At 39.2% G+C, this 21,129-nt stretch overlaps 1 protein-coding gene across 1 annotated transcript in view; it reads right to left on the bottom strand.

Moving 5' to 3' along the window:
• Nucleotides 1-21,129, bottom strand: part of METTL24 (methyltransferase like 24) — a gene marked incomplete at both ends in the record, with an annotated part of 96,453 nt that overhangs the window by 38,137 nt on the left and 37,187 nt on the right. Inside the window, 2 exons of the mRNA XM_084227894.1 lie at nt 11,273-11,501; nt 16,958-17,097. Of these exons, the coding sequence (XP_084084020.1) occupies nt 11,273-11,501; nt 16,958-17,097 (369 nt within the window). The remainder of the gene's footprint in view (nt 1-11,272; nt 11,502-16,957; nt 17,098-21,129) is intronic.

Genomic DNA, 21,129 nt, shown 5'->3' with positions numbered 1-21,129 from the left:
ACACTGCTGAGGGGAGCAGCAGGCGGCAGGAGAGGTCTGCACACCATGCGGGACCCTCCTCTGGTGGCCGGGGAGCAGCCGGGGATCGAACCAGCAACCCAGAGGCTGCAGGCAGCTTCGCAACCCAGCGCTCAACCGCTGCGCCACCGGGGAGGCCCCCAAAATGCATTTCTTAAATGTTGAGTGTGGAAGTTCTCGACTCACTTTCTCAAGATGGCTTGTCCTTAGGGTCCACTGTAGATTGATGGAGATAGAAAGATGTCTCTGCATCTCAAATTGTAGTTCAGGATCATGAATGACCCATTATGCCTGATTTGCACTGGTTTATTTCACAGAAACACAATGCGATGATTAAATAGCAATGCTGCAAGAGAAGTTAACTCCAAATACACAGAAAGATACAGACTGCCCTGTGAAGAAGGAAACAGAGGATTGTACCAGTTCCTGAACCACAGCATATGTGGTTTCCATTGGGTTTTCCAACCCAAAGTTCTGGAACATCAGTGACTGAGGCTTCTGGATGCTGAAGTGGCTGCTTAAAAATTCCACCGTAGGCTGTATGGAATGATTAAGCATTCAAACTTCATTCCCTTGCACATTTTATTTCAGAAGGTAATGGAGAAAAAGTCAGGGGAAAGCTTGCCTATCTGCAATCTAGATATTATTCTCATCTAGCAGGAACTCGTATCTGTTACTGAGCACTTCACTAGGAGAACTGGAATGGGATGCCTGCAATGAAGGTTCTCTTGCCGTTAATCATACACAGCTTAGCTAGGAACACACATCTGAGAAGCAGGGGTTGGCTGGTGAGTAAATCATTAATCATCTAGGACTCAGACTCGCTTGAGCCCAGGCTGTGAAATCACACAGGAAGTCTTTAGGAGCCCTTTCATAATGGAGCTTCCCTCCTAAGAAAAGAAATGTGTCCCAGGAAAACAGCAAGCCTAATATAGAAACCTGGTGCCATAGGCTGGCGTCGGGGTGGAAACCTGCTGTGGCACTCCTGTGCCTCCTGTGACTCTTGGCAGGGACACAGGGTGGGAGTAGAGGACATGGACAGAGCACGACAGGCCCCTGGCTGCTGAACCTCTGGGGGACACCAATCACTATTAAATGTCCTCTGTTCCTGAGTTTCTCAGGCTGCAGTGCAGACCTTATTACTTCATGTCCGGTTCCCCAATCATCACTCAGCCTCGACACTGTCTGGGAACTCAGTAGAAATACTCCGCCGCAGGCCTTCTGAATCAATACCTGCACTTTAATTCAATTCCCCAGGTGGTTTGTGTACACATAAAATACAAACAATCTTGGTATAGACTATGATTTGGAGCAATATAAATAAGCATTTCAAAATCTTTCACTTTCTCTTGCTAGCTATTTTTAATATTGATTGGAAAACAGAATTAAGACAGCTGACTCATGAGTCCATGGATATTATTTCTGCAGAAATTCAAAGTAAGAAAGGCAAATCAATTTAAATTGATGTGAAAAAAAACATGTACCTCCCCCTCTTTATGTCAAACACAAGGTAAGATGAATCAGAAAAGAGAAATAGAATGAGTGTGTGCATGTGTGAGAGAACACAAAGGTAGCAATGGTCTGGGGGAGTCTCCTACAGCAACAGGAGTTGAAAGTACTTCCTGGAGAGAAGCTGGAGCCACAGTCACTGATCAGAGGTAGGCAGGTGTGCCTATAGAAGGGTAACATGATTTTTTTAATCTTTTTTTAAATTAATTTTTTTGTTATTTTACATCATTGTTCATTTTTAAACAATATTTGCTTCCCCCCAACCCCTCAGGTGTAGTCCCATGGACTTTCCTTCACCAATGCACCCATGCACCATCACCTCAGTCCCCTGTGCTCCTCCCTCACTCCCTCTGATCCCTCTCCCTGCAGGATGTCTCTGATTTATAATTGTCTGTTTTAGCTTTGTTGTGTTTTGTACTGTTACTATTTTTTTACACTGATTCTTATGGTGCAGGAAATGTTCTGTATCTATTCTATAGGTTTGCTATTGTAAGAAAATGGGGAAAGATAGACAGCACATCCAGTCTCTGTTATTTCTTACAACTGCATGTAAATCTGTCACTTTCTCAAAATAAGTCTTTTTAAAAAGAGCTCTAATCTAGTTTTTTAAAATTATGACTAGACAGCCTTATTTTCCCCTAACATTAGTAAGGATATTTCCCGTTTTCCACATTAATCCTTTCTGTTTAATCATCTTGATGGCAACTCTTGAGCTGAGAGATACCAAAGTAATTGATCCAAAGACATCAGCAACCACAGTAAATGTAACATATAGACATATAACATAAAGACATATTATGAAAGTATTCATCCATTCTTTCCCACTGAATTTTTGTTTTAATTGCAGAGTCAATAGTTGAATACATTTATTATAAATCAGAGTGAGGGCAGATGTGGCTAAATATTAACAACTGGAGTATCCCAGTGAATAATATATGAGAATTCATTGTAATTATTTGTGCAAACTGAAATTTTGTATTTGAAATTTTTTCAAGAGATAATGTGGGAAAAAAAGGTAAAATTAAAACTCCAGATAATAGCAATGTTCAGAGAGGCCATGTTCAGTGGGTAGTTAACTTGCTATGATCCTGGTATTTAGGAGGGATATAAAAATACTGAATAATTTTAAATGTCATTTAAAAGTTTTACAGTAAATTATATACACTTAAAATATAAGAATAACCACAAAAAATTAAAAAACAAATGTTAGCAAGAAGAGAAAAAAGTACAGAAACTAAAAATGCCCAATTTTTAACAGTAATTAGTCCAAATATGCCAGTAATCACAATAAAGATCAACATAAGTGAATTAAACAAACCCATTTAAGGAGAGAGACTATCACATTGAATTTTAAAACACAATCCAGACATATAATGACTCTGTCAGTCATACAGGTGACACATATATTGAAACTATATAGAAAGAAAAGAAATCTAGAATGGCATTTCCCACACTCATTAAAAAAAAGGCTGGAAAAAATAGCAGACAAAAATATTAAAGGCAAAAAAGATTTCTAGAAATAGGGCCTCCCCTGGTGGCGCAGCATTGAGCGCTGGGCTGCAAAGCTGCCTGCTGCCTCTGCAGTGCCGGTTCGATCCCCGGCCACAGGCAAGGGTCCCACATGACGCGCAAACCTCTCCTGCCGCCCACTGCTCCCCTCAGCAGTGTACTTCGGTCCTTCTGCCTGCTCTGCTCCCCGCTCTGGCTCTGGTGAATCATCTCACCCTCCCGTGCTTCTGACTGTAACCAGTGCTTGTATAAATAAATAAATCTAAAAAAAAAAAAGATTTCTAGAAATAAAAAGGGACATAATATATATATATATATATGGCTGAATTTTCTTCCTGAAAATGTCTATCATTTTCCATTTCTAGCAACAAATCATGAATATACCCACAAGCATTTCAGTACAGGGCAGAATCAATATCTTGCTTATATTTGCCAATTGGATAAGCAAATAGAAAAGAAATCTTTTGTAGTTTAATTTCAAAGCACATGTTGTCTCAAACTCAGTAAACCACAGGACAGAACTGCTGATTTGGGGATTAAGGGCGGCTCTCTCACCAGACCCCCACTTCCAACCCCCCAAAAATGGAAGCAAGAACTGCTACTCCTATAAATGAGGTACAAGGGGAAACTCAGTCTCAGGGGCAGCTTCCTGTCCAGCTTCTGGGGTGTCTGACCACCAGTTCCACCAGACCCAGCCATGCATCGTCCCCTCCCCCGCAGTCTACATCTCTCTGTATTAATCCTCAGCAGTTTTTTAAAATTTCCATACCACTCAGTATTTACTTCCTGTACAACTACCGGCCAATCTGTTCAGTGCCCAGAGACAGCAAACAAGTACAATTTTTCCCCACCACGGCTGAAGATCCAAATGTCCTTGAATATCTATCACACAAAGCTCTAAAAACTCTTTACTGGAATTAAGTGCAGTTAACAATCTCTCTAAGAAATCTCTAATATATTTTTCCTGAAAGCAAAGAAAAAGACAACATTTTCTGTAAAGTTTAGTAAAAATTTACTAAAATTGTTAGTAAAAAGTCATCGAATTTACAGTCAAATGACTAACTCATGCCAGGCACTCTTTGAAGCTTTCACACTGTGTTCTGATCTAATTCTCAAAAAGTAATCCACTTAGACAGTATCGCTGACCCCATTTTATCACCAAACTGAATACCAGAGAGGTTAAATGAGGTGCCCAATGCCAAAACCAACAAGAGAACCCATGTCTCAAACCGTGATCAATGAGCTCACAGAGGCAAACTATAATGTGCTCCTATTCATATTATCATCAGCATGGGTATGACGGAACATAACAATAACTTCTCATTAACCAGCCTGGACCATTTAGGCTCCTCTGTTACAAGAATTTAGAGAAAAGCATAAAAAAGTGATTCATATGAGCAGAAATTTGAGATGCAATATTTCTTGTCACATTCTGGAAAAATCCTTTTGTATAGTTACAGCAACAAGCATTTCAGCAAAGAGAAGAGAGTTAATCATTTCAAATAATGCCAGATCCAGGTGAGATTATTCCCTGACAGACTGGGCTCTGGTTCACATGCTTTTGCTGATGCAGCTGCTCTTGTTTGATGCTTTAGAAAGATTTCTGATTTATAGTTGAAGTTAGAAGTACCAGAGAGTTTAAAAAGCAGCACGAAAACCATATGCATCTTTCTGTTAGGAACTCAGAATACAATGTGTCATTTTTGCATGAGTGGGTGAAATCTAGATATGGATAAAGAGAAAAAGAAAACTAACAGCTTTAACCTGGAAAACATCCCCAAACTACATGAGATATTTTAAAGTTATGATGTGAAAACAAAACAACCAAAACCCCTCTGGTTTCTATAATCATTTTCGGGGGCGGGGGTGGGGGGAGTGAGTGAAGAAGGCAAGGCAAAAACACAGACATTTTTCAGTATGGTTTTATTCTATTTGCTTTCCCTGCCAGAGCTGCACCCTATTTACCAGTGTCTGTACACATGCAGGAAAATGAAAACAGACCTTGCTTGCTACAGACTAGAAATGAGGTTTCCTTTCATCTGGCACTGTATAGCTCTTAGGGCATGCTCCTAACAGAAGCAATCACCCACTGATGGGTTTGTTTTTGTTTTTTGTTTTAAAGCATTCTCCAAAAAAACGTCTCTATGAAAGAACATCTGTGTCCTTTAAATTCTTGAACAAGGAATTTTTTACAACAGCAAATACATACCTGGCAATTCTGAGCCAGATCACTTTCATAATTGATGGCATTTTTCTAATTATTTTTAACTGGGGTAAAATATGCATAGCAAAATTTACCCTTTTAACTATGTTAAATTGTTATTAATACTTTTAATAAAAATAAGTCACCTTATGCTGGAAAAACTGGGTCGCTACATGCAAAAGAATGAAGCTTGACCACTACCTCACACCATACACAAAAATCAACTCAAAATGGACTAAAGAACTAGACATAAGACCTGAAACCATAAAATACATAGAAGGAAATAATAGGCAAAACTACGTGATATGCACATCAAAGACATCTTTACAGACACATCACCCAAAGCAGCGATAGTGAAGGCAAAGATAAACAGCTGGGACTACATCAAATTAAAGAGCTTCTGCACAGCAAAAGAGACAATAACAAATACAAAGAGAAACCCCACCCACTGGGAGAACATTTTTGCACACAACACTAATGATAAAGGACTGATCACAAAAATCTGCAAAGAGCTGATGAGACTCAACAACAACAAAGAAAATAATCCTGTCAAAAAATGGGCAGAAGAGCTAAAAAGAAACTTCTCTGAAGAAGAAATACAAATGGCCAACAGGCATATGAAAAAATGTTCAACTTCACTTGTAATCAGGGAAATGCAAATCAAAACTACCATGAGATACCATCTTACACCAGTGAGAATGGCACATATTAAAAAAACTAGCAACAACAAATGTTGGCGAGGATGTGGAGAAAAAGGAACTCTCCTGCACTGTTGGTGGGAGTGCAAACTGGTCCAGTCACTATGGAAAGCTGTGTGGAGATTCCTCAACCTACTAAAGATAAAGCTTCCATATGATCCAGCAATTCCACTCCTAGGTATTTACCCAAAGGACACAGAAACATCAATTCCAAAGAGCACCTGCACCCCTATGTTTATAGCAGCACTGTTTACAATAGCTAAGCTTTGGAAACAACCCAAATGCCCAAAAATAGATGACTGGATCAAGAAGATGTGGTACATATACACCATGGAATAGTACTCAGCATTCAAAAAAGATAAACACATGCAATTTGCAGCAACATGGATGGCGCTGGAAGGGATCATGCTCAGCGAAATAAGCCAAAAAGAAAAAGAAAAATACCGGATGGTCTCACTCATAGCAGGAATCTAGAAAACTTAAATAAGGGACCAGGAAAATGAATAACTATAAGAAAGTGAAAATCAAAATCAACAAAAAACTATGAACCAGAGACACTCTATGGGGGGTCGGAGGTGGGGAGGGGAGGGATTGGGGTCAAAATAAGGGGGTTGCAATTGTATGGGGAATATAAAAATAAAATTTATTTTAAAAAAGTAAGTCACCTTAGAAATATCAGAAATCCTTTAAAATATTTCTGGTTTTTAGGTATTACTGTTAAGTAATTCTGCTGCCTCAGGAGCAACACTGTAAAGACGCATGCTTCACCTTCAGCATAAAGGTGTGCCCATTATTGCTCTACAGACTTAAACAAGCGCAATTCAGGTGTGTACCTGGTTATCTGAAAACTCATTTTCAATCGGAAATGCGACCATAAATTATTTCCATGATTATTTTTCAAAGTCTACTTTTATCCTCACATTTACTAAATATTTACTAAAATATTATCCAAAAAAAAGTAAATGGCTTTGAGTTTCCCCTCTTGTCTCTACTCAGTCTTTTCTTTGAAGGGTGAGGGGAGTTAGAGCCAGGATGTAAAGAGCATTAAGGAGGAGCAGCAAGCCTCCTAAATGAACACAGACAATCAGTAGTTAGTTCTCTGAATACTCTAGAGTTGACAGATTAGAGAATGAAGCCTGTAATTTTCATCTCTAACAAACAGGTCTATGAAGGTAACAAATGGGGAAAACAAAATAAACATCTGAAAAATGTTCCTACCTCTTGGGGTTCTCTTCAGAGATTTTACCCCCCAAAAATCCTTTCTATGTTTTATTAAATCTCCTAATTCTTAAATGTGAATTCCTTTTAATGGCAAAACAAGATATAAATCAATACTTAGTCCATGTTAAGACAGTTAATGAATTCTTTGAAGTTATTCTTGAAGAAGCTTCTTCTGTCTAATTAAAGGGATGATTTTAAAGAAGGAGGAGGAAACAGAGAAGGTGAAAGAATAGCGCAGGGGAAATGACCTTTTATTAAAGATCAAAATGTCAAGTCAAGTTTAAAATTGATAGAAACACCCATTCTGTCATGTTCTAAATTATATAGCATCTCTGGCTGGGAAGAGTTGGCCATCATAGGCCAAGCCGAGGAAGAACTGGTGATCAAACATAGCCATCTACATACATGCAAGAGAATTTCTCTAGTATCTACCTACAAAATACAATTAACTCAGCTATACACCAAAAATTATTTTCAAGGAACACAGTTCAAAGATTTAGTTCCTTTTTCGCTACCCCTTCACAATAAAATATTTGTAAGGATTTGACAACCTTTGACATAATAATATCAGTTGCAATACATATAAAGTCTACCCAATTTTACAAAGTACATTTTAATCAAAGCTACACATATTTTCTGACCTTTAAGAGCCCAAAGAATCAAAATAGCTGTACCAGTAGTGAGAAATATGATAAACAAGCAATTGCTTATCAAACATAAAGCTGGCTCTGAATACTTTTTTGTATTTGAGGCTGACATAAGTAGTTTACTCTGTCTGGAAATTTTAAATCAATTGCCAAATGTAAATAGCACTCTTGAGCTTATGCCAGAAGTAGGTTTTTTAACCTTCGAAGCCTTACTACTACTCAATAGCAACTAAAATATTCAAGTCAATTTAAATATCTCTATCCTTGCCAAACTTTTTGTTTACAGAAGTTACTCTAAAAATAATAATGAATGATCAGTAAGGTTAAAACTGGACCTTAAAGAATAAATGTACAAATCCAGGAAGCTAAAAGAAACCTGGCATACCTAGATAAAATGAGGTGAACACCCAGACATATTGCATTGAAATTTCCAAGGGTTCAGGACAAAAAAAGAATATTGAAGCTGGCCCGGGAGAAGCAGAAAACCTATAAAGGTACCCAATCAGGTTAACATTAAACTTCTCTGAAGAAACATTACAAGTGAGAAGAGAATGAAATGGAGTGTAGAAAATGGAACGGAGTGTTCCAAAACCTTAAAGAGAAAAACTGCCAACCAAGAATATTCTATCCTACAAGACGCTTCTTCAGATATGAGAGAGGGATAAAGGCCTTTCCAGCCACAGAGAAGTTCAAGGAGTTCGCAAACACTAATGCACTCCTCCAAAAAATATTTGAAAGGAGCTTACACATGGAAACCAAAAAGAGGAACATACACAAAGCCTAAGTAAGTAAACAGATTAACCCACAAAAATTAAGAATAAAATGGCAGCAACAGACTGTCACATATCAATAATCATGTTAAATGTAAATGGACTGAACTCATTAATTAAAAGATACAGAGTATACAGTTGGATCAGGAAAGAGAAACCAGCCTTCTGCTGCCCAGGAGACATACCTAAGCTCCAAAGAGAAATATAGACTCAAAATAAAGGTTTGTAAAACAATCCTACAAGCAAATGGGACTCTAAAGAAGGCAGGAACAGCCACACTTATATCAGAAAAAAATAGATTTCCAGTAAAGAAAGGTAACAAGAGATAGGGAGGGACAATATATAGTGATAGAGGAAATGATACATCAGGGAGACAGAGCAATCATCAATGTACATGCACCAAATGAAGGGTCACTAGGCAAATACACTAGGCAACTACTATCAACTCTGAAAACAAACATTGGAAAAAACACATTTGTGGTAGGAGATGTCACCTCCTCACTCTCACCAACTAGGCAAAAAATAAACAGGGAAATAATAACCTTCAGTAGGGAATTAGACCTCATGGACCTCATAAACATATACAGGGCACTGCAACCCCACCTCACCCCCCAAAAAAGAATAATACACATTTTTCTCAAGAACACATGGGACATTCTCCAGAATAGACCACGTTCTGGGACACAAAACAAATATTAACAAATGCATAAAGACTGAAATCATACCCAATATCTTCTTAGACCATAAAGGTCTCAATGTAGAAATCAACTATCATAAGAAAGCAGGGAAATCTTTTAATACATAGACTGAACAACACATCACTGAGAGACCACTGGGTTAATAAGGAAATCAAAGAATAAATTAAAAAATACCTTGAGACATATGAAAACAGCACACAACCATCCAAAATTTAAAGGATGCAGCAAAAGCTGTATTAAGGAGTAATTATATGGCAATACAGGCCAACATCAAGAAACAAGAAAGATCTCAAATAAATAACCTTCTCCCTCAATTTGAGGAATTAGGAAAAAAAGAACTAACAGAGGAAAAGAACTAATGAAAATCAAAGCAGAAGTAAATGAAATAGAAATTAAAAAGTCCAAAAGATCAATGAAACCAAAAGCTGGTTCTTAGAAAATAGACATACCTCTAGCAAGACTCACCAAGAAAATAAGGGGAAAATCTCAAATACATAGAATCATACAGCATCACAACAGATGCTGTAGAAAGTCAGAGGATAGAGACTATCATAAACATCTATTTGTGAACAGATTCAATAACCTAGAAAAGATGGACACATTCTTAGAATTATACAATTCTCCAAGACTGAATAAGGAAGAAGTAGAAACCCTGAACAAACGAATAACAAGCAAGGAAATTGAAACAATAATCAAAACTCTCCAAAAAAAATAAACAAAAAACCCAAGATTCCAGAACCACATAGCTTCACAAGTGAATTCTACTAATTCTTCAAAGATGAACTAATACCTATCTTGCTCAAACTCTCCAAAAAACTGAAAAAGAAGGAATACTTTCAAATTCTTTTTATGAGGCCAACATTAACACCAAAACCAAACAAAAAAATGCAAAAAAATTACAGACCAGTCATTCTAATAACAGACACAAAAGTCCTTAATAAAATTCTAGCAAACCAAATCCAGCAATGATTTAAAGGAACCTACACCATGACCAAATGTGAATCATACCAGGAACACAATAATGGTTCAACATCCAAAAATATTTTCACAGCACACATCTGACAAAGCTATACAAAAAACTCGTAAAACTACAAAAACAAAACAAATAACCCTGTTACAAAATGGGCCAAAGAACTAAATAGACTTCTCCAAAGAAGAAATTTAGTCAACGAAGCTGTGAAAAAGTGTTCACAATCACTTATTATTAGAGAAATGCAAACCAAGACTACAATGAGAGACCATCTCACACCAGAGAGAATGGTCCATATGAAAAGACCAGAAACAAGTGCTCATGAGGATGTGGGGCAAAGGGAATCCTCCTATACTGGGAATGGAAACTGGTCCAGCCCTCACGGAAAGCAATCTGGAGATGTCTCAAAACATTAAAAATTGACCTGCATCCGACCCAGTAATTCCACTCCTAGGAATCTACCCCAAAAAATATTTCAAAAACACTAATTCAAAAGGAAACTTGCATTCACTCCCATGTTTACTGCAGCACTATATAACAGCCATATTATAAAAACTACAGAAGTGTCCCCAGAACAGAGGAGTGGATTAAGAAGATGTGCTATATATACACAATGGAATATTACTCAGAGATCAAAAAAGATAAACTCATGCCATTTGTGGCAACATCAGTGGAGCTTGAAGGGATAATGCTAAGTGGAATAAATCACTAAACTAAAGGTCAGATAAAAACAAACTTAAAAACACTACCATTGATAGCTGACTATAGAAATAAAGCAACAGGTAGGGAGGGAAGGAAGAAGGGGTAAGAACAAAGTGGGAAGGAAACACAATGGTTTATGGTGGTAGAGTATGGGTGAGTAGGTGGTAGGTGCACTGTGGTGGGTTCCCCAATTACATCAATTATAAATAAATAAATAAATAAACAAACAAATAAATGACCTTCAATTATCGAACTTTTGGTTTGCTTTTTTTTTTAATTTGAGTTTGTTCACTTTATTTAATTTTAAAATCTAATGAAATATCTCACCTTGTGATGCCCAAATTCATTCAGAATGGTTCCCAGTTTTCTGGTGTTGCTCTGTGGCTTGTGGGCAGCAACAGCTGGATGGGGATCCCTCCAGTCAATGCACAGGCGGTGATACCAAAGACGCTGGCTTTCCAAAATGTGAGCTGATTTGACACTAGGGTCAAAGCGATGCACTTCACATCCACTGTTGGCCATGCTGACCTCAAAATGATTATCATCACTTCCCAGCCTATAAAGGAAAAGAATAGAAATCAATGACAAAACTAGCAAAGAACTGAAAGAGAGATGAAAAAGATTTACCTATGTATTTATCCCTTCTCAAGTTTTCTCCTCCACTTCCACCCCTACTCTTGAAATACAACCCTATACATGAAGGATAAAATAGGTGAGTTTCTTCGCTTCACTTTAGCTACCACCCTCAGCCCCTACCTCCCTTCCATCTCCCCACATCATCCCTCCACTAGACACACAAGATTTATAGGGCAGGCCTCACCTAAAATTGTACAATAGACAATACAGATTTCCTTCACTTTGCAAAAGTAGAATGTTCCTATTTTGATAAGATTTAGTAGGTTATTGGGAAGTTTGGGAAGACTTTTTTTCATATAAATTAATAGTAACTTAGTTTTTCCTTATAAATTAATAGTAACAGCATTCCCAATCTGAAAAATGAACTACTGAGTCATACCAAATTGGAATGTTCTACTTTGGGATAGCAGGGGAAACTTGTATTATCATCTGAACCCACAGCCTCTCCTCATTTTGCTTCCCCTTTCCTGTAATAAAGTCTTCCTCTTCATTGTCCTCCCCTATTTTAATTGGCTTATTTTACCCAATTTTGAAACTGACAAGTATCTGATTTTAACTTTCATCTGAATTTCAGAGTTCACTCTCCTGGGGGGCGGGGGAATCTTTTATACTAACTGGAATAAAGGCTTTGACTCCTAGTAAAGAAATTTCAGACATCAGAGAGGAAATTTAGGCGATACCTGCTTCAGTTCTTGGGGGTGGAGGAAAGGGGAGAAATTGATCAGAAGGCAGGGAAGTTAGCCTTTGTCTCTTGACTCCCAATGTCCTCAGATCTCTTCCTTCCTCACTACAGGAAGCTACTCCCAGTTGTAGCACATAATCTTGGTTAGGACAGGAAGGACTGGGCAGAGCAGTGGCATGGTGCTATAGCCCCAGGGTTGGAACACTTGCTGCCTGGATGTAGGGACCCACCACCCCCCTGCCACCCACCCTCTCCACTTGCCTCGATAGTATCCCATCACTCCCAAATGGTCCCAAGATCCTCCCCTGTTCTTGTATCTCATTTGAGCAACACCACTTCTGGTCTTGTTCTTTAATGTCCCTCAGCATCAATTGCATCAATTGACATGTCAGTCAGCTGGCTATTTGTCTGTTCCCCAGACAAGTAATTCACCTGAGAAGAGAGGAAATATTTGTCTGGACCCTCAATCCTGAGGAACAGTGAAGTGCAGCACATATATTCACAATGTATGGTTTTTTAAGCCATAAGAATTATTTTCTTTAGTTTCTAGTTTTTAATAAACATTTTCAGGTTTTGAACCACATGCTGGTCCTTATAATCTATGCATTTCCTATCCCAGTGGAATTCAACTGTTCTTTTTTTTTAATAGAGGCATGTTTTATTTATTTGTTAGTTTTGTTTATACATGCACTGGGTACAGTCAGAAGCGCGGGAGGGTGAGAGAATTCACCAGAGCCAGAGCGGGGAGCAGAGCAGGCAGAAGGACCGAAGTACACTGCTGAGGGGAGCAGCGGGCGGCAGGAGAGGTCTGCGCACCATGCGGGACCCTCCTCAAGTGGCCGGGGAGCAGCCGGGGATCGAACCGGCGCCGCAGAGGTCGCCGGCAGCTTCGCAACCCAGCGCTCAACCGCTGCGCCACCAGGGAGGCCCGGAATTCAACTGTTCTTATCTGCTCTTACAAAGTTGATTTTAAACTGTGAACATTTAGCAAATGGCCAATAGGCATATGAAAAAATGTTCAACATCCTTTATAATCAGAGAAATGCAAATTAAAACCACATTGAGATACCACCTTACACCAGTAAGAATGGCACATATCAAAAAAACAAGCAACAACAAATGTTGGCAAGGATGTGGTGAAAAAGGAACTCTACTACATTGCTGGTGGGAGTACAAGCTGGTCCAACCACTATGGAAAGCTGTCTAGAGTTTCCTCAGTCTACTAAAAATGGAGCTACCATATGACCCAGCAATTCCACTCCTAGGGATCTACCCAAAGGGCACAAAAACACTGATTCAAAAAAACACCTATATCCCTATGTTTATTTGCAGCATTATTTACAATAGGTAAAACCGGGAAACAACCCAAATGCCCAAAAATAGATGACTGGATCAAGAAGATGTGACATATATACACAATGGAATATTATTCAGCAATCAAAAAAGATAAACTCATGCCATTTGCAGCAACATGGATGGCGCTAGAAGGAATTATACTCTGTGAAATAAGCCAGAAGGAAAAAGAAAAATATTGGATGGTTTCACCTATAGGAGGAATATAGGGGAACCAAATAAGACATCAGTGTAAAAAAATAATAACAGTAGAAAACACAACAAAGCAAAAAGGGACAATTATAAATCAGAGACATCTGTGGGGGAGGAGGAGGGAGAGTGATCAGAGGGAGGGAGGGAGGAGCACAGGGGGCTGAGGTGATGGTGCACAGGTGCATTGGTGAAGGAAACTCTATGAGGACTACACCTGGTGGGGGAAGCAAATATTATTCAAAAATGAAAAATGATGTAAAAAATAAAAAATTAATAAAACAATTTAAAAAATAAACTGTGAACATTTAAATGAAAATAAGAAACTACCATTTTATATCTAATCGTCTGATTTTACAGAACTATCTTATCTAATGGCTTTGAAATAGAGGGAAAGCAAAAGGAAATGTAAAAAAATTTCCCCGAACCAGCTTACCCAATATATGTACTCAGCTATATCCTTTAAATGAAATTATTGTAGGTTGTAAAACATTGAGCAAAATATAAAGTCAGTTTAGAGCAAAAAAATTGGACCAAATGAGATCTTTAATTTCCATGTGATACTATGCAATTGTTTTTATGACCTACTTTCATACATTTTTAATATGATATAAAATAAACTCTTGTCGCAACTTCCCATTCTTCCTACAATCTTGAAGTATAGCTGGTGGATTCCCAGAAAAAGAACTCTGTTCTAATCAACTTGGTTAAAGGACTCATTTCGGAATCCTCAGCCTACAAGTTTGTTTTTTGTTTGTTTTTATTGAGGGAATTGGTTTACAACACTGTATGTTTTACGAATACAAGTTCACACCTTTTTTTTTTTTTGCATACCCTGTTTATTTATTTATTTATTTATTTTTTAAATAATAAATTTTATTTTTATATTCCCCCATACAATTGCAACCCCCCCCATTCTGACCCAATCCCTCCCCTCCCGCCCCCCACCCCCCAAAAAGTGTCTCTGGTTAATAGTTTTTTGTTGATTTTGATTTTCACTTTCTTATAGTTATTCATTTTCCTGGTCCCTTATTTAAGTTTTCTAGATTCCTGCTATGAGTGAGACCACCCAGTATTTTTCTTTTTCTTTCTGGCTTATTTCGCTGAGCATGATCCCTTCCAGCGCCATCCATGTTGCTGCAAATTGCATGTGTTTATCTTTTTTGAATGCTGAGTAATATTCCATGGTGTATATGTACCACATCTTGATCCAGTCATCTATTTTTGGGCATTTGGGCTGTTTCCAAAGCTTAGCTATTGTAAATAGTGCTGCTATAAACATAGGGGTGCAGGTGTTCTTTGGAATTGATGTTTCCGTAAAGCACAGCAATCCTCCACCACAGTACACGGGGGTCCCTTCACCTTTGCTTCCCTCTCCCTTCCCCTCTGGGAACCTCACTTCTTCATTTGTTTTATTTTGTTTCTATCTGTTATTTTGTTTTGTTTCTTTATATTCGACATAGGAGTGAAATCATACAGTATTTATCTTTGTTCTTCTGACTTATTTCACAGCATAATCCCCTCATTTCATCTGCTTTGTAGCAAATGACAAGATTTCCTATCTCTTTAGAGCTTAGTATTCCATTGTGTATATACACCACATCTTCTTTATCCAATCATTTGTCATTGGGCAGTTGGACCATTTCCTATCTTGGCCATTGAAAACTCTAAGTTTAAATCACTGGCATAGGGCCTCCCCGGTGGCGCAGCGGTTGAGCGCTGGGTTGCAAAGCTGCCCGCGGCCTCTGCGGCGCCGGTTCGATCCCCGGCTGCTCCCCGGCCACGGGAGGAGGGTCCCACATGGCGCGCAGACCTCTCCTGCCGCCCACTGCTCCCCTCAGCAGTGTACTTCAGTCCTTCTGCCTGTTCTGCTCCCCGCTCTGGCTCTGGTGAATTCTCTCACCCTCCCGCGCTTCTGACTGTACCCAGTGCATGTATAAATAAACAAACAAATAAATAAATAAATTAAAAAAAAATAAATCACTGGCATAACCAGCTTTCCTCCCTAATCTCCTTACCTCAAGCAATCCTTATGTAGCAAATACCTATTCTGTACCAAGCTCACTAATACATGCCATTGATCTTCAATTAATCCATAGAAGAATGTTTCTAGGATCCTGAAACTATCATTTGAATATTTCATTTTTTAAAAAAAAAATCTGCAATAACTATAAGAATTCTTGTTTGGTAACATTTGACAGCAATAGAGATTCTCTACAATCAACATCTTTGCAGGACCCTGGATTAAGGCCTGTCCTTATTCAGTACCATTTGGGATTCTGGTTGGCACTTTCACTCATGGGCCTGAATAGAAATTATAGATGTGATGAAAGCTATTGATGAGGAATGAGCTTGTGCTTGTTAAGGTCCCCAGTACTTCTGTGAAGGACTCACAGGAACTAGCTTGAGAGTCTAACTGCACAACTCTTATGAAATATGTAGGATAGGGAGATCTGAACAAAAATAATTTGCTCCCACCTTTTATTGAGACATACCCCTTTATAAGTTCAGGAGTGTTTATATAAGTGCTGGTGTATATTGGGTGAAAGTATATCATTACGTTTTTCTCACCCTTTTACAAAATGTCTAAATCCATTCATACCTTTGGGTGAATTTCAGACTGAATAACTGGATATTAATATTTCCCACAGCTTTGACAAAAATCACATGGTTTCTATAAGCAGTCCCTTTTTTTCTTTCATTTTTAATGAAAAGTATGCACAGATTTACCAATGGCACAGAACATAAAACTCCAACAGTGACCATTGGTCTTGGGTAACTCATCATAATCGTGTATAAAATTTCTAATATACTTACTGTTCTATTTTTTTCTAGGTACATTTAATATTCTTCTCCCTTTATAAGGGTGCTCTCATTCTAGTTGGAGATCACTGGCTTCACCAACAGAATCATCCTCATGCTGAAAACTGAAGTACCAGCAGCATGGGGGGAAAAGTGGTCAAGGCCACTTTGGGTGACTTGCAAGCCACAGCTACACAGCAGACAGGTAGGCTGAAATGACGACAGGAGGCCAAGTATGACACCTGTCCCACAGTGCTACCATTCATCACTTTGTATTGCTGGAAAAGACTTGGCTTCCTACAGGAGGTTTTTTGTTGTTTTTTTTTTCCTGCTGCTGTAAAATTACTTACCCTAAAGAGTAGAGGCGACACTGCTTGCTGCGGATTTGATGAGCTAAGCCAAACCTGTCATCAAGACAGACAGACCAGGGCTTCTTTGCAGGGCTGGAGTCAGTAGCCAGGCTGTCTGTGCTCATGTGATTGCATGCAATCTGTAAGGATTGGAAATCAATGTCAATAATTTAAAGTGTTGTATGATAAGTGGCAGGTAAAGACTTACTGCTTCCTCAGTCCCTGAAAACCATATTGAGAGAATATGTTCCTCTCCACAGCTCGCTATTCCCCTCCCCAGGGAAACACAAGACTGCTGTAAAATGTTTGGAGGAATTCCAAATACCAGATTATAAGTAACCTCATGGAGACTATAGGCGGGTTTGAAAGGAAGTTAAGAACTATCACCGCATGCATTGTGTGTGTGCTGAAAAATACATCAGAAGCAAAGATGGAGGAAGGAACAGAAAAAGATTTGCAGTGATGTGTTAGTCTTGGAGGATGAACAGGAGGCTGACACCAAGAAGGGCATTCCATGTGTGAAGACGGTGCTTGCGTAAACACAGAAGTCTTTGTTATCCACAGTGTTCCCACTAGAAGTTGTAAGAGCCAACTACTGTATAGGTCTCAGTAGGATACAGGATTACCTATTCCTTATCTTAGGCAGATAAAGTAGGCCACTATAGTGCAGAAAGTTGGCAAGAGTTATCTAAGGTAAAGAGCTGATTTAGGGGGTCAAGAGAAATTAATACACTGTCCTGTAGCCCCTGCCAACAAAACAATTTTCTTCAGTATACTCTGTTCTAATAAGCTTCTTTCCGGGGAAGAAGGGCAACAGCCCCTGGCAGGAAGGCTCTTCCTGAGCTAACCAAAGCACTTCCCTTAACTTATCCATCACAATTAGGTAAGACAACCAGAGAACATGTATCTAAGTTCAGCTGACGCAAGGCTCTAATTTCCAACTTTGTAAGGTATCCTGACTTGTGTCTGAGGCTGGTATGGTGTGCATGGATGAGGTTGCTGGAATCAAAGACAAATCCTGTGACCAAGGTATGTACCTTAATGAGCAACAGTATTTGCTCACACTCTCACTGCCATCACCATGTTCCATGAGTCAAGCAGCAACTCTAGTCACATTAGAAGCAAATGACCTCTCCAGGTGCAAAGGATGTTTTGAGGTTCTTTGCTTTGCTGCATTGGAAACCATGACCGCAAACTGTTTTCTTCTTTCTTCTCCTTTCTTTTTTCTTCTTTTCTTGCCCAGTCCTACTATTGAACTAATTTTTGCCATAATCTAATATTTAAAAATAAAAATATTAGGTGGAGCCTATTTAATGCTGTATCTTCCTTCCTTTTGCTATACTCTAGGTCTGTCCAGGCAAAGCCATTCTAGCACATTTATCAGTGCCTATGAGAGTCTTCTGCTAAGATTTGGACTTTATATAGATAGAGGAAAGCTTAAACAGTGAAACCCTTCATATTTATTCTTTTCACCCATTCCAGTATCTTCCTACTTCTCTCTTGATAACCGAAGGAAACAATAAAAATAATACTAATGGTAATAATTATAACAGAATGTAGAATTGAATCTTCTCTCAAGAAACTCGTATGGGAGCACATGTATTAAGTGTGTACATCAACATGCTAATTTGTATAATTTCCTACTATTCTGCCACAAATAAGTGGAAATTATACTTCTGACTGCCTACCTCCCAGTCCCTACTCAAGGAGGAGAAGTTACTAACCTAGTTAACGAGAGTTCACTTGGCCTGTTTTGCCAGTGGGCAGGCGACTGCATCCTCTTTGCCTCTGCTCCATGCACTGCCCCCTCGCCCCCAGGCAAGTAGCAATTTGTATCTCAAATCTCAATTCTGTAGCACCCCTAAAGCATGCCTGGACCTCAGAAGCCTAAGCCATTTGCTCCAGGACAACTTCCTGCAGTATTTTTATTAAAGTAGAATAATGATTCCCAATTGCATTGCTCATATGTCCCTCCCCAAGGGACTCCAGGATAATAACAGATCAAGATTTAAGTGTCCACAGATTCTTGTTCCTCATTGCCTCCTGACACCACTGAAACCTAACTGTAGCCTCTCCCACAGTGTTTTCAAGGTGTGGTCCACCGACTTGCTGATGACCCTGGCAGGTACTCAGAAACGAAGCTCTTGGGTTCCACTCCAGATTTGTAAAACCAGGATCTTTGAGGCTGACACCTGGGAACATGCAGGGTTTTGTTTGTTTGTTTGTTTGTTTGTTTGTTTTTTTAAGGAAATGTGGGGTTTTTTTTAAGATTTATTTTTATTTATACAAGAACCGGGGTACAAGTGCACAGGAGGGTGAGAGGATTCACCAGAGACAGAGTGGGGAACAGAACAGGCAGACTGACGAATTACACTGCTGAGGGGAGGAGCGGGCGAGACGGAAGTCTGCTCGCCATGTGGGTTGCTCCAAGGCCGGTGGGGATTGAACCGGCACTGCAGAGGCTGCAGACAGCTTCACAGCACTGCGCTGAACCGCCAGGCCACCAGGGAGACTTGGAATGTGCGTTTTTATTAGTTCCCCCCACATGATTCTGGGCAGGTGTTTCTGATGCAGGGGGTTAAGTTTTTTGGAAGAGTTTATAAAACCCCACAGATAATATTCTAACCTGGTCTTATTTGTACCTAAGCAAATTAGGGGATGAGGTTAAACCTGAGCTTTAAGCTGAAAATAGCAGCCCCTTCAACCTCACCCCTAAGAAAGGGCCATCAAGGTGGGTACTGACAATTAGCTAGAGGCCTCCAAGAGTCAAGTAAGTACTAAGCATCAAGATTCAGGGGTCTGAGGCTCAGCTGCTCCTCCTTTGCCAACATTGGCAAGTAGGGTTTTATTCTATTAAGGTTGACAAATTTAAGCATCTCTCCTTCTTTCTGTTTCTCCTTCCCCTTATTGGAAAGACATTCATTTAATCTTTCTGCTAATGTTTCCTTTCCTCTCCTAGCTCAAAAATAAGACACAGGAGTTTTTCCACTTTAGCCATTCATTAACCATCTCATTGACAGATAGTAGCTTTTGAAAACAACTCAGTAAAATTCTACTCCTAAAAATTAATTAAATATTGATTTTTCAAATTTTATTCTTAAGATTTATAACCAGGGCTTCCATAAACTCTCCTGCAAGGAAAACAAGTGAGGGCAGTAACTCCCAGTTAAGATCCTGCTCCAGTAATTATGTTCTCTCTTCTCTCTTTCAAATTCACCTTGTAATTTTAGCCACATAAAGCAAATTAGGCCTGGACGAAGGAAAATAGCCTCTAAGACAAAAATATCTCCTAAAATGCTTTTTGTTTAAGTTGTTTAAGTTAAAGGGATCCCACTTATGGCCTCCCAGGTGGTGCAGGTATTAAAGACACAACGCTACCAAGCTATTGTCAGCCACTGCAACCTGAGTTCGATCCCTGGTCAAGAAGATAACCCATATGGTACAGCAGACCTCTCCTGTCTTGCCTGCTGCTCCCTCAGCAGTGTATTTCAGTCAGTCTGTCTGTTCTGCTCCCCACTCTGTCTCTGATAAATTCTCTCACCCCCACACCTCTGGCCTACAACCCAGTTCTTGTATACATAAATAAATAAATCTTTTTTTTAAAAGGGATCCCATTTATTTTCATTTTGTTTTATATCTCAAAAGCTTGAATGGCATATCTACCAACCCATAAGTACAATCTGGCAAAGGGAGGCTTAAAATTTGAGGACTTTGGGCAAGAATTTCGTCAATGATCGACTAAATGTTTATATAATGTCATGATTTTGAAAGTCTCAAGTTTAAAATTATATTTTTGTTGCTTTTATCCCAATCCATGTGTGTGTATATATAATAGCTACTGTTATTATAAAGTTGTAAGTTCCATATCTGCAGTCTGTGTTCCTATGTTATTCTTACAAATAGAAAATAGGTCGGTGACCAGATAGTGATGGATGGATGGAGAGAGAGAGATTGTAACATTTTTTTTTCTTTTTTAAAACACAGCTGTTGTGGGCCTCCCCGGTGGCACAGCGGTTGAGCGCTGGGTTGCGAAGCTGCCCGCACCTCTGCAGTGCCGGTTCGATCCCCAGTTGTTCCCCGGCCACCGGAGGAGGGTCCCACATGGCGCGCAGACCTCTCCTGCCGCCTGCTGCTTCCCTCAGCAGTGTACTTCGGTCCTTCTGCCTGCTCTG

This window comes from Talpa europaea (assembly GCF_964194135.1).
Source record: "Talpa europaea genome assembly, chromosome: 2".
Lineage (NCBI taxonomy): Eukaryota > Metazoa > Chordata > Mammalia > Eulipotyphla > Talpidae > Talpa > Talpa europaea.
The sequence above is the reverse complement of the archived record's forward strand: the minus strand, read 5'-3'. Positions and strand labels throughout refer to the sequence as shown.